This window comes from Saccopteryx bilineata, chromosome 4 (assembly GCF_036850765.1).
Source record: "Saccopteryx bilineata isolate mSacBil1 chromosome 4, mSacBil1_pri_phased_curated, whole genome shotgun sequence".
Taxonomy (NCBI): domain Eukaryota; kingdom Metazoa; phylum Chordata; class Mammalia; order Chiroptera; family Emballonuridae; genus Saccopteryx; species Saccopteryx bilineata.
The window spans coordinates 4408310-4421837 of NC_089493.1; the positions used below are offsets into that span (position 1 = coordinate 4408310).

At 49.5% G+C, this 13528-nt stretch overlaps 1 protein-coding gene across 5 annotated transcripts in view; it reads right to left on the reverse strand.

Moving 5' to 3' along the window:
• Positions 1-387: 387 nt before the first annotated feature.
• The window catches only part of PPP2R5C (protein phosphatase 2 regulatory subunit B'gamma), a 153273-nt gene continuing 140132 nt past the window's right edge, over positions 388-13528 (reverse strand). For 3 of the 5 annotated variants that reach the window (XM_066278077.1, XM_066278079.1, XM_066278080.1), the window contains 2 exons: positions 9559-9675; positions 388-3090 (listed from right to left, as the gene is read on the reverse strand). In XM_066278077.1, the coding sequence (XP_066134174.1) occupies positions 2959-3090; positions 9559-9675 (249 nt within the window). In that variant the 3' untranslated portion in view covers positions 388-2958. The remainder of the gene's footprint in view (positions 3091-9558; positions 9676-13528) is intronic. The other 2 variants (XM_066278078.1, XM_066278081.1) reach the window with 1 other exon arrangement.

Genomic DNA, 13528 nt, shown 5'->3' on the forward strand with positions numbered 1-13528 from the left:
AGACTGCCTAAGACTCCACACTCCTGTTCTCGGCAATTCTCCTCTATTGCCAAGGCATTAACGTCTTTTCGAGAATCATTTTAAGCACAATTAGGGCCCAGATAATTCCACTTCCACAAACTGTCTTCAGATTCACATTGGCCTACTCAAAAAATGAGGGGTGATCGAAATAAAAGACACCTCTACTTTTTCCTTCAGAGAAATTAAAAATGAGTTCACAGGACAACAGGGAAGACTGGGCACCATGGACTGCCGGCCGGTCGGTGCCAGCGGGGCGCGCCACAAGGGACGCCGGCCCCCTCTCCTGGCCTGTACCCCTGGCGCGGCTGCCCGACCCTACCACGGACACGATACGGGTCAGACCAGCTGCCCAAGACCATGGCTAAATTTAGTTTCATGATGAGCAAGAAAATTCACATGTTCTTTATTTAGTCCATATAATACAGCAGGTTTAGAGTTGTTTTTTTTTTTAAATTAGATAAAAGAGCATATTAAATGGCAAGTGTATGAAGTTTCTCTTCATAAACAATGTCAAAACAAAAAGTTCTGAGTTACAAAATGTTAAAAAATATGTAGGTATACTTAACATTTCACGAAAGCATAAAGTTACAGATATTTTCTAAAGAAAAATAATTGTGCCACTTACCTATTTTTGCTGTTTCTATGAACTTTTTTTAAATTCTGTACATAGGACATTTTGTACAAAATATGAAGTCTACATTTTTATTACTTATTACCATAAAACAAAGATACAATGTATGTACAATATTAAAAGGAAGCCATACTAAAGCCACACTAAAAAGACACTCAGAATAGTGACATTTCTGATGTACAGATACATTTTGGAAAGAGTGAAGATGCCAAACCAGAACTTTATGAAGAAAAACAGTCACCGACTTATTTTCAAGGCAGTACTTTTGAAATCGGTTTGGTACAGAAAAAACAATATATCTATAATAATATATGAGTTGAACAATTAGCACAGGGAACCTGAATACTAACTAGGAAAACTCGAATAGGCCAAAATGTTAAATAATACTCTTGTCAAAGAAAATTAGTTTCTCTCAAAAGTTTTTTTCCCCCTTTTTTGGTGAATGTTTGTCTTCAATAAAGAGCGGAAATAAAACCTAGACAAAAGATGTTCCTCTACCACGAGCTTTACACAGTCACCCAAACACTGATATTTTGCTTCTTCCTTAGGGCAAAAGAGTCTTCCAGAAAGCTCTCTACAAATATACTGAACATCCAAAGCCAAGAATATCTTGTGCATCTGTCAGCCAAAGACGGAAGTTCAAACAATGGTATATCAAAATACGTAAGACGCTGCTTTATACAATAAAAAGCACCCTTTTTCCCTCAAAAGGAGAAGGCATCTAAACTTTTTTTTTTAATTGTAAATTTCATAATGGTAAAATGGTTAGATACTTGTCAAGTTTCTCAGGAAGTGTGTCTGCTTTCTTTTTACTTCCGGCCGGGCACTCTGCATTCAGCACGCGCGCTTCACACGAGAAGTCCCCCACCCCCAGATGAGTTTCCTCCAAGACACAGGACGTACACACTGCCCATGGATTTCAGTGGCAGGGAAGGTGTCTGCTTTTACAATGTTTGAGTAGATATCGAGACCTCGATCAGAAGACAGATCCTAAAAGCAGCCACATTTTCTCTTTTATGCATCAAGACATTAAACATTTAAGTCATATAATCTTATGCCGGAGACGAAAGAAACCAGAATCACTTGTTTAGAATAGCAGTACACATCTCAAGTAGCTTTCAAGCAGGATAAATAAGTAAAAATACTGGCCACCCTGAGAGAAATAAAGAACAGACAAAACACTAAGTTGAAAGAATTTTTCCTCGTGCTATTCCAACGAAAACAAAAAGCTCTCAACACATGCAAGGGAGTCTGTGAAATATATAGCAGCATTGGATACTCAGACACCGTGTTTTCCTCACGAGATGTATCTAACACGTGCTCACTTAGGCATAAGGACCCCTCTGAAGTCATCCTCAGTTACTCCCTCTGAGCTTAGAGCAATGTCACCACTACAAGTGAAGGTCAGGCCAGCGCCCTGCCCGGAGGGTGTTACTTTTGTTAACTTTTGCCCAAAGGAGGCTCCGGTCAACTCCTTCTAGCTCTCTACAAAGTATGGAATTCTTAAACTCGTAATTTTATGAATTGAAGAGACTTGTGAAAGGGCCACAGTGTGTAAGTACAAAAAAAAAATAATTCTGCAAACCCCCAAAATCAACATATCATTTAAAAAATTCCAACTCTAGCGGAGGGAGACAGGGAAAGCTGTCTGTAAAATGAACGTCTCCCACGACCTTGCTTCTGGAGGCCTGGGACGGGCCGCAGGCTGGCGAGTATGGCTTCAGAGAGACCTGGCAGCGGTCGGCCAGGCGGGCCTGCCCTTGCTCAGGAGGGGACACCCCAGGAAAGCACAGTGGCTAGGGATTGTCCTGGCACTGTTCCTGTGCGAGAAAAATGACAGCAAAGGACCGAGTCAATGAAATTGAAAAAAAAAGAAAAAGAAAAAGAAAAAGAAATGGCTGGTGTAAACCATCACTGGAAACAATAGGGAAGGTTGTAAAGTCTTTAAAAAAAAAGTAATACTTTTGAAAAGTGTTCCTTTGATTTGAAAACCACTGATATTCTCACAGAACCACCTGTGTTAAATGGTCATCAGTTCCCTGTGGGCAGAACAGGAAGATGACCAGCAGGGTGCTTGCCTCGGCTCTGAGTCCGGGACACTGTCACTATCTGGGGACGACGTGGGCACCGGCTCTGCCTGGGTCTGAGTCACCATTGTTTGAACTCCTACTCTCAAGCTGGGGCGGAGTGCGTTATTGCCTACGGGGCAGGGGCGAGGAAAGCTCTGACTTTGAGTGTAACTGATTTGTATGGCACGAAAGTATGTATTTTCTACAGAATCCGGGGCTGAGCCGGCGGGCGGGCGGCTAGCGGCCGTCCTGGGACAGCAGCTCGTCGGCTCGGCAGTGAGCCTCCAAGGCGTTCTTGGTGTGGAGGTCCTGAGGCAGCTCGGACTTGCGGCGCACCAGAGCCCGGTCCTTCTTCAGGTCCTTCTGTGCCTGCAATGACAAGCGCAGTGGCGTCAGCTACGAGCTGCGCTGTCCCCACAGTGAGCCCACCTGTACGGGATGGCCAGGCTGCAGCCAGTGCACGCCCTGCCCCCCCCCCCCCCAAGGGACGGGCAAAGAGGTCAGGGATTTCCTCTGGCGGTGACGTCTAGTAAACATAACAGACACATAACTGGTGTGAAGGACGGTGGGTGCCACATGCGGTTTTTGTTTACTGAGTTCTCAGTGCCTCTATTTTGTAAATTCACCAGTTTTACTCAACCCCGTAAATCGTAGAAGTCCCCTCCCTATTGGATAAAACGTTCCTGAAAAGCCATTCTACGGCTCTGTCCCTTCCAGAGCACTTCAGAAGGTTGAAATTTCCTTTGTAGCTAAATAAAAATAAATGAAAATATTTTAAATGGAATTTAAAGTGAAAAAGTCTCAAACTCCGATCAAATCTGAAAAACAATATTTTAAGAGGTATTGAGTCAGTCACGTAGGGGGAAAAAAGCCTCTAAAACTTAGAAAAACTTTTAGATTATTTGGGACATAAAATTTCCCAGTGCCTGACCTGTGGTGGCGCAGTAGACAGGGTGCTGACCTGCAACACTGAGGTCGCCAGTTCAAAACCCTGGGCTTGCCCCGTCAAGGCACACACAAGAAACAATGAACAACTCAAGTGAAGCAACTAAGAGTTGATACTTCTCGCCCCCGCCCCCGTCCCTCCCTCTCTCTCTAAAAAGTCAAGAAATAAACTCTTTAAAAAATTTTCCTAGCATTAATGTAAGAAATAAAAGACTCCCTTTTCCATCTCATTCTCTCCTAAAAGTTTAGGACATTTGAATGTTATTTAAAAAAAAAAAAGTAAATGAGTCCCACATTTGCACAAGGATTTGGAGAGCTGTGTCTGCAAAGACAGGGGGCCCGATACGGGGCGTGTCCACTCCAAAAGCATCAATTTCCATGAATAATAAACAAATTACTCAGTTTTGAAGTATGGCCATTGTGTTAATAGCAGTAGTTTTGAAATGCAACAACAAAGCCGTGTTATTCATCCAAACACAGGTACACACAGAAGACTGCCGGGTAGCAACTTGAACCGGAGCCCAGTTCTTTCCCTGTCAAGGGTCTCTATCGAAAAGAAGCCAGTGTTTAGAGAGGGTAAGTTACTTTGCAGTGGTGAGCAAACACCTACCAGAGAAAATTTGTTTTAAGGGTCTATGATATTAAATATTATGCCTAAGAGATTGCACTCTAAATATCTTTGCTTTAACAAGAAAAAGAACAGGAAAAGTTGGAGTGTCCAGATATCTAACTTTGGGACAGTCTGTAAAGTAATACTTTTGCTTTATTGAAAAACTCAAGGACCTGCAGACGTCATACATGAAGAGTTTGCGTTTTGTTTTATTTTTCTGCAGAGCTAAAATTTGTTAGGATTCTTCGCAGATTTATCTACAGAAACAGCAATCCCGTCAAGGTTTAGAAAGAGTTTTGTGTGAAGTTTTAAGATTGTTTCTAAGATGTAATTTGAATTTTAACCTCCATGCATGGTAAAGGCAGGAGCTTCGATCCCCGCTGGCTACTAGGGTCAGGTGGCCCCAGGAACCCACGCACATCAGGAGACTGTGAGGGGCCCAGGTCTGCCAGGGTCACAGTACTTGTAAGTACATGTGCTTTTGCTTGTGAAGCAGGTTTGCCTTCAACCCGTGGAAATTCAGAGAGAAACCCTACCCTGAGTTTTATGTCCAGTACAGGGTGAGCTCTGTTTTGTAAAACAAAGCAAAGCCACCCCCCCCACCCCCCAAGATTCTATATACCTGAAGCATTTAATGACTGCTAAGACAGGCGTTCCAAAGAGGAGGGACATTTTCCTAGAAAAAGGCAACAGCAAAAACCTCGGAGCCGAGCTCACAAACAGCCCCCAAGCTCCTGCAAGGACAGAAGGCGTGCTGGGCGCAACGAGCTGTTCTGCGCAGGCATTTTAAGTTGGTGTGTAAAGCAGAGTGTGATTTCACGAGCCACACGGGGAGAAAGAACCAGAGAAACAGGAGCAGGAGAGCAGGAGACACGGTGCAGGCGGTCTCCCTAGGTGAGTAACCCTTGGTGGAGGGATATGCTGGCGGTGGTGGAGCAGACAGGACAGATGGGGAGCCGGGACGGGGACCTCTTTGCTGTGGGATGCGAGCCGGAAAGGGGCGGCCTGTTCTGCAGCACAGGGCGGACCCAAGAGCCTCAGTTTCCTCAGGAGGTGGGACAAGAATACCAGGGGTTGGGCACACATCACTGTGCATGTCTTGACTGATTAAATTAGGACAGGACTCATGAAGATTGCTTAAGGGACCAGATTTCTTGGTCTTCACTGTCACAGGCTGGGATGACAGGGAAAATACTTCATGTACACAACATTGGCTTGCCGTCCTTTTCCTAAATATAAAAGCCTTAATATACACTCTACAGATGGAGTAACGAGTACCTGTACTTCCCACCTGCCGTCTTTCTACACCTTCCTGATTTGCATGGTTGACACTGCTTTTCTCTCGACCGACTGTTAAAAATGAGAATTGCAAACATTTTAAATGTTTCTGATATGTCATTCATACGGAATTTACTACTTTTCTTAGGATAGTCGATATAGGGTTATACAAGATTCTCAAAAGAAATGCAAAGCCAGTTCTGACAGGTGAGCCAGACACCTGAGTTTCTCTATAAAACCCCAATGGTTGCATTCCCCTGGCCTTCGGACCCCCCACCCCCACCCTACGCCAATGGCTGCATTCCCCTGGCCTTCGGACTCCCCACCCCAACCCTACCCCAACACTATCGCTTACGCCACGTGTCCCATCCTGAGCCGGCACTCAGTCATTTTTTAAAAATGTGGAATTATTTTTGAAAAATAAAATTAAAAGGGCACTGGAAATATTAAAGACTTAATTTTTAGCTAACGCTCTTCTGATGTATGTCAGTTTGGTCTCCAGATCACATGCCTTTCTTCCCCCTGAATCTTGGTCTCTCCCCTTAGCTTTAAAAAGTGTTTTTTTGAGAATTTCAGGAACATGACCACAGACATTTTCAAATTAAGAAGGGTCTATGAGATCAAATATTATGCCTAACAGATTGCACTATAAATATCTTTATATAGAGAGGCTGAGATTTGGAGAGGGGGGTTCAACTGACCTACAGAAATCCATAATAAGTCTTGAAATTGGGGAGTGTTAATCTTCCAACTTTATTCTTTTTATTGGCATTATTTTATTATTTTGGCTATTCTAGGTCCTCTGTATTTCAATACAAATTTTAGAATCAGCTTGTCAATTTCTAAAAAAAAAAAAAAAAAGCACAGACCACTGGGATTCTGACTGAGGTTGTGTCCCTCTGGGGAGAACTGGCATTTTACTGGCATCGCATCTGCCAAGCCTGGAGTGTGACCCATAGGCATCTGAAGGTCAGGGTCGGGAATCATTTTTGTCAGGAGGTCAAATACATGAAAAATTATATCATGTGATCTAGCTTCAAGAATCATAAAAACAGGCCCTGGCCAGTTGGCTCAGCAGTAGAGCGTTGGCCCAGCGTGTGGATGTCCCAGGTTCAATTTCCGGCCAGGGCACACAGGAGAAGCACCTATCTGCTTCTCCACCCCTCCCCGTCTCCTTTCTCTCAATCTCTCTCTTCCCCTCTTGCTGCCAAGGCTCCACTGGAGCAAAGTTGGCCTGGGCGCTGAGGATGGCTCCATGGCCTCTGCCTCAGGCGCTAGAATGGCTCTGGTTGCAACAGAGCGATGCACCAGATGAGCAGAGCATCGCCCCCTGATGGGCATGCCGGGTGGACTGTGGTCGGGCGCATGTGGGAATCTGTCTGACTGGCTCCCCGCTTCTAACTTCGGAAAAATACAAAAAAAAAAATCATAAAAGCATGTTATCAGCTCTCCAGAAAACATCTTGTCTACACACCTGGATCTGGAACTAAGCAGGTAGGTGGATCCCTCCCCCTTACATGTACAGGGGCTACTCCCGGGAAGCAGACACACCCTTTCCCAAGAACAGCTGGACGGAGGTTCTCCTGGCACTGGCTGGCACACACAGGCTGGTGCTGACTCACAGTGAGAAGTGCTCATCAAGTCTGGGATCTCCTACAGAGCAGGTCTTAACTCACACACGTGTCCACAAGTCACATGGTTTTGTATTATGTCCATTACATTTGGGGCATAGCGTGTTCTCTTCCTAGCTTCAATGATCAAGTCAGTAGATGTTCCAAAAAGAAACATTCTCCAGCCTACAACATTTCAGTGAGCAAGAACTGCCGTGTGCACCCTCTGCTCCCTTCTCCAGTCTGTGGGGACCGAGTGACTTAAAGACAGACAGGTGGCTACCGGTCCACAGGCAGCCTCTCCCGGAGCTGATGTCCTGTCCTCAGGGAATGGCTGGCTGTCCTGCCCTGCCTTGAGCATGCTTTACGCTGCGGAATCCAAGTGGCAACCAAAAAGAAAACCTCAGACTCCTTCCTAAGTTCAAAAAAAAAGCAGGAAAACGAACACTCCCACAAACAGAGAAAAGTGTAATAGTTTTTATGCTTTTTATTAAGTCTACTTCATTGGTAAAAATAACTGTGAGGAAGTCATGGAGTTCAGTGGGTCAGGTAAGAAATGAGTGTTACTGATGTTCACTAGGGGCGTACTGAGTTTTTCCCACTGCACTTCTGGTATTTTCAAGTTTGGATGAGCTGTGCGAAGCATGCGTGTACCTGCTTTTTATTTTAACCTACAGCCAGGGCCTGGCCAGTGGCTCTTCCTGCAGCACTGCAGAAAAAAAAAAAAAGAAAAAAAGAAAAAAAGAGCCCAGACCAGGGCTGCCCAACCCAAAAGTGGTGCTGGCCATGCACGCACGTTCACATTTTCTAGTGGCCACGTCAAAAAAGAAAAAAGTAGTAACAATAGGTGAAATTAATTTTAATGTTTTATTTAACCTAGTATATCGAAAATATCATTTCAACCTACGCTCAATAATAAAAAAGATGAGTAGGGTGTTCTCACATTTCTTTTTCTCACAGTAAGCCCGGGAATTCCCGAGCTTGAGTGACAGCCTGGCGCTGGCCCAAGGGCCACACGGTGGTGCGCAGTGGCCGTGTGGCCGCCTGTGGTTGGACAGCGCAGTCCAGATGGCGGCATCGTCTGCTCTGGGAAACGCTCGAGCCTGTCCCACCAGGCGGGGGCTACAATTCACTTGAATGAACATCAAACAGATTAAAAATCGCCTCTCGTTTAACTGAGCTCTGACCCACACTGGCACTTATGAACCATATGCATACGCTAGGATTCTAGCCACTTGAATTTTTCACACGCCAGAATTCTGGTGCTGGCGTCTTCAGAACCTTTCCCTGGTCAGAGGGGACTGAGGTTCAAACTCCGAGGCCACGTCCACAGCCAGGCCTGGGCTGCATCGGTTTACACAAGTAGGGGGCGTGCCTTGGGGCGCTGAAGGCTCCTCGCACACAGGCAGGACCTCAGTGCACCCCCACCTTCAAAGCGCACATTGCGCAATTCTCAATTTAGTAATAAGAGTCTATCTTTGGCCTGACCAGGCGGTGGCGCAGTGGATAGAGCATCGGATTGGGATGCAGAGGACCCAGGTTCGAGACCCCGAGGTCGCCAGCTTGAGCGCAGGCTCATCTGGTTTGAGCAAAAGCTCACCAGCTTGGGCCCATGGTCACTGGCTCGAGCAAGGGGTTACTCGGTCTGCTGAAGGCCCCCGGTCAGGGCACATATGAGAAAGCAGTCAATGAATAGCTAAGGTGTCGCAGCCAAAAACTGATGATTGATGCTTCTCATCTCTCTCTGTTCCTGTCTGTCTATCCCTCTCTCTGACTCTCTGTTGCTGTAAGAAACAAACAAACAATCAAAAAAAGAGTCTATCTTTGGGTTATCTAAATAGGTATTTCGGTCACAGTAGAAACGAAGCCACTGGAGCAAGGGCCCCCAGCCCGACACGCCGCAGCGCCCGGTCCCTGCACAGGCCCCGCAGGCAGGCCGTGCGGCCCTCTGTGGGGAGGAGCCGCGGCTCCCACAGGGCGCACTGGCGGGTGCGGAGAGGGGTGGCCGGAGGAGGATGGGGCCCTGACAGGTACCTGCAAGGCAGAGCGGAAGTCAGAGGGGGCAGAGGGAAAAGAGAGCGGCAAGACAGGGCTGCGAAGCTTTTTACTTTTTGTTCAAGTCAACATTCAAAGGATGGTTAAGGGTGAGGATTGTTACTGTTAGGAGAAAGAGACACACTGCAGGCACATATTAATCCTTAAGAATGGTTTCCAGTGACTTGCTCACTGAGCTGTATGGACAGAATGTTTCCCGTGGGATTCCTACGGTCTGCTCTGCGACTTGGGCTGACACAGGAGACGCCGCTGGACAGGCAGCACGTCGCCCGCAGTGTAATGCGTCTGTTAAGCGGCTCCACAGTGAGCGCCTCCCAGCTGAGCTCTGCGCACTGTTACCTGGCGGACCTCTTCGTTCACTGTCTTTCTCAGCATCTGCACATCTTCCAATAAGGGCCCATCTGTCTCCATTGCAACCGGGATGCTCATGGTGCTTGCTTGACTATACACTGTGTACTGCAATGCAAAGTGGAATCACTCTCTGTTAGCGCCTGGGTGCGGACGCCAGGGTCTCCTCCTGGCTGGGCAGGGCTTCCCGCCGACGCCCCCCAGGGCCCTCTGCTGCCATCACCTGCACCCCCTTGGCCCTCTCCCCAGACCATCTGCAGCCCCTACACCTCGGGTCGCACACAAGTAGGAGGGCAGGGCTGGCTTCGGTGTTCAGCCCTCTGGGGCTGGGGACAGGTAGGGACACCTGCCTTGCCACCTCTGGTGTTCTGACCCCACATCAGCAGTGAGGGCACACCCTGGATTGGTCACCTGATCCTGTCCGGTGACCAGGTGGGGAATACAATTGGCTTGAATTACAATCAAACAGGTTAAAAAACCCCTCTGGATTGGTCACCTGATCCTGTCCGGTGACCAGGTGGGGAATACAATTGGCTTGAATTACAATCAAACAGGTTAAAAAACCCCTCTTTAATTGAGCTCCGAACGACACCAGCACTTCCGAACCCTCTGCATGCAGTGTCCAGTAGGGCTCTAGCCTCCCAACCTCACACCCCACCTACTGACCCGAGCCCCCCCCCATCCTCCTCCTGGACCTTTCTCCCTGTTCTCCTGAACTTGCGGTAGCTCCACCACGGATCACACTCTGCCCACGCCTCCACCATGGATCACACTCTGCCCACGCCTCCACCACGGATCACACTCTGCCCACGCCTCCACCACGGATCACACTCTGCCCACGCCCACATGCAAAGCTGCCGCCAGGGCTGGCACTGCAGGACCAGCGCATGTGCAAGTCCAGGTCTTCCCCCCAGGGGCTCCCCCGGGCTCTGGACTGGCACGAATCACAGACGGGCCTTCTGGACTGTTTCTCTGGGTGTAACAAGCGGGTAAGATCGGACGGTTCCTGGGATGGTTCGCGGAGCCCAGGGACACGCAAGAGCCTGCTTGCTGTTGGCCTCTGGTGTCTACTTGCTCTGTGAGGGGTCAGGGGATGGAGGGGACCCTCCTGTGTGTGCTATTCCAGGACCTCTGCGTCCTGTGACACGCCTGTTCAGCGAGGACTGAGGCGTGGAGGGGCAGCGAGGGGCCCCGCGCCCTCCCACCACACGCCCTCCTTGCTCTGCCTCGAGGGGAGCCCTCTGGCCTCGCTCACGGCTCCCCTTGCATCCTGGTGCGCTTCCAGGAAGAGCGGTTTGAGTCCCCGTCCCCTCTCCTCCCCACCCCCCAGCTCATCATCTGCGAGGGGCCCTGACCACCAGGTCACCAGTGGCGCCATCTCCTGGTTGCTAAGCATGTTCTGGCTTCTATCCTCCTGGACCTGTCTGGCCTGAAACACCACCGTCCCTGACGCTTCCCCTCCTGCATCCCTGCCGTCCCTCAACGACAGTCCTTGCCTGTCTCATGGGTCCTTTGGGGTCTCGCACCCCGTGCCTGCTGTGCACGCCTGCACCCTGTCCCTGTAACGGCCCCTTGCTCACCCAACAGAGCCCCTAGGCCAGGGTCCCTAAACTTTTTACACAGGGGCCAGTTCACTGTCCCTCAGACCGTTGGAGGGCCGGACTATAAAAAAAACTATGAACAAATCCCTATGCACACTGCACATATCTTATTTTAAAGTAAAAAAACAAAGCAGGAACAAATACAATATTTAAAATAAAGAACAAGTAAATTTAAATCAACAAACTAACCAGTATTTCAATGGGAACTATGCTCCTCTCACTGACCACCAATGAAAGAGGTGCCCCTTCTGGAAGTGCAGTGGGGGCCGGATAAATGGCCTCAGGGGGCCGCATGCGACCCGCAGGCCGTAGTTTGGGGACCCCTGCCCTAGGCAGTGCCCGGCCCCGCGGGCCTGTGTGCTGCCGCCCGACGAGCTCTCTGAAATGCGGTCCGACTAGCTCACTTCACTCGTCGTGACATGAAACACCTGCACACGTGTTTGGGGACAAAATCCACACATTGTTCCCTGTTCAGCTCGTCCCCAGCAGAGCACCCCCAGCCCCTCCTGCACTACCCAGAGGTCGCGGCTTCCCTGCTGTCCTCTCTGCCCTGCACCCCTTCCCTGGAACTCAGACTCCTGCTGGGCGGAGGTCCCGGGACCCCCGAACGGTGGCCTCCCCTGCCTGCTATCTGTGTGTGCCTCTGTCTGAAGGCACGACCCAGGCCTCCTGCCTTCACCCCGCACCCCCGTGTGTACTGCAACCTGACGTCTGAACTGAACTCGGGCAGCCTACTGGGTGCAGGGGACATGGCACAGCGCCCTGTCCTCGCGGGGCTCACAGCCACGGGGCCAGGCAGAAGTGACAATGACTACAACACTCGGAGGCGGCACAGGGACCACTGCTGACCCTGCACTCCAGCTTTTGGCTCCTTGAACGGAAGTGGAGTGCGTTCCCTGGGGCCTGGCAACGGCTGTGCCGGGAGCGGTGCGGGCTCCTCGTCCCCGCTGGGCCCAGGGCAAAGGAAAGGGCCAACGAGGGCACTACAAACCGTTCCGGCAAAATCAGTGTCACACAGCAGGGCTGGGTCCTCACTAGGAAACAACCTCCATCCGCCAAGACTCAAGTTCACAACAGAATGCAGGAAGTCCGCCCCATGGACGCCCATCTCCCAGAGGAGCGGCCCCCGGGCCCCCGAGGAGGCTGCCGTCACAGAGGCCACAGCAGAGCCACCAAGTTTCCAGTGTGTCACTGCTTCACACGCAAACCACCCAAGTCAGGGAGAGACAAGCAGTAAAATGTCGCACTAGCTTCTTTTAGGAAAAACACCTTTGTTAGAAATCTTCCAGGTTTCATGATCTAAAAAGTTCAATCTTGTACGACATTAAGAACTTCGTAAGGCTGCCACAGCTGTGAGAACAAACAGAGCAAGCATGAGGAAGGCAGCCTTCCCCAGCCCCGCCAGCCTCGGCGCACACGTGGGGGCGGAACACCTGCTCTGCTAACAGACAGCGGGAGGCCTGGCCGGCCAGCTGGAGCTGCGTCCCGCCCGACACAGAGGCTGTGGGTGTGATCCCTGCTCGGGGCACACACAGGAGGCAACCGAGGACGGCATGAACACGTGGGACAAGTCCACCACAGGACGTTTCTCTCTCCCCCTCCCCGTCTCTCTAAAGAACAATTCGAGTGGAAACATCTCTAAGACTTGACATGGTTCAGTCCACAGGGAGATACTGGGAATCCACTCTAAAAAAGGAAGCTGTTAAATCAATTCTCAGAAAAGGTAGATTTGAGGTAGAGAACCAAGCTTCAAACAGCCAACTATGTTCATTACAGAGACAAGAAACAAATGGGTTCCCTTTTGCTGGGAATAGCAAACAGCGGTTAGAAGTCAGAGAAGACGTTCAGGCGGTTAAAGCAAGTACTAGACAGAGGTCCGCCTTTCCAGCCTGGAGAGGTCAGCCCATGAAGTATTTTCCCTCTGCACACAGACAGGTCTGTTGGGGCTGAGACACAGATGGTCCCAACACAGAGATGAGGGGTGGGGACAGCAGCGCACAGGTCACAGTGCAGCGTGCAGGTGACCGCCCTGGCGACTGGGGCACTGTCAAGAGAGCAGCCAAAAGGAACAGCAAGGCACTGGAAGAAGACGCAGGGAAAGTTCAGAACAGTACATCTTTCAGAAGGAAGAACCAGCTTGTTAACACACTCACCCAGCCTTCTCTCTTTGTATTGTAAATGTTTATGCCCCTTCTCATGAGGTTTCTGTATTCTCGGCAGAACCAGTAAAACCAGACACTCCGATCTGTATACGTCGCACATGTTTTTTTAGGGTGCTATTTTGAGTGCGTGTAACCCATTTGGGTGAGGGTTCTTGCCAGTCCTAGCCGGGGCTCTGCCCACTGCCCTTGGCACCGGCC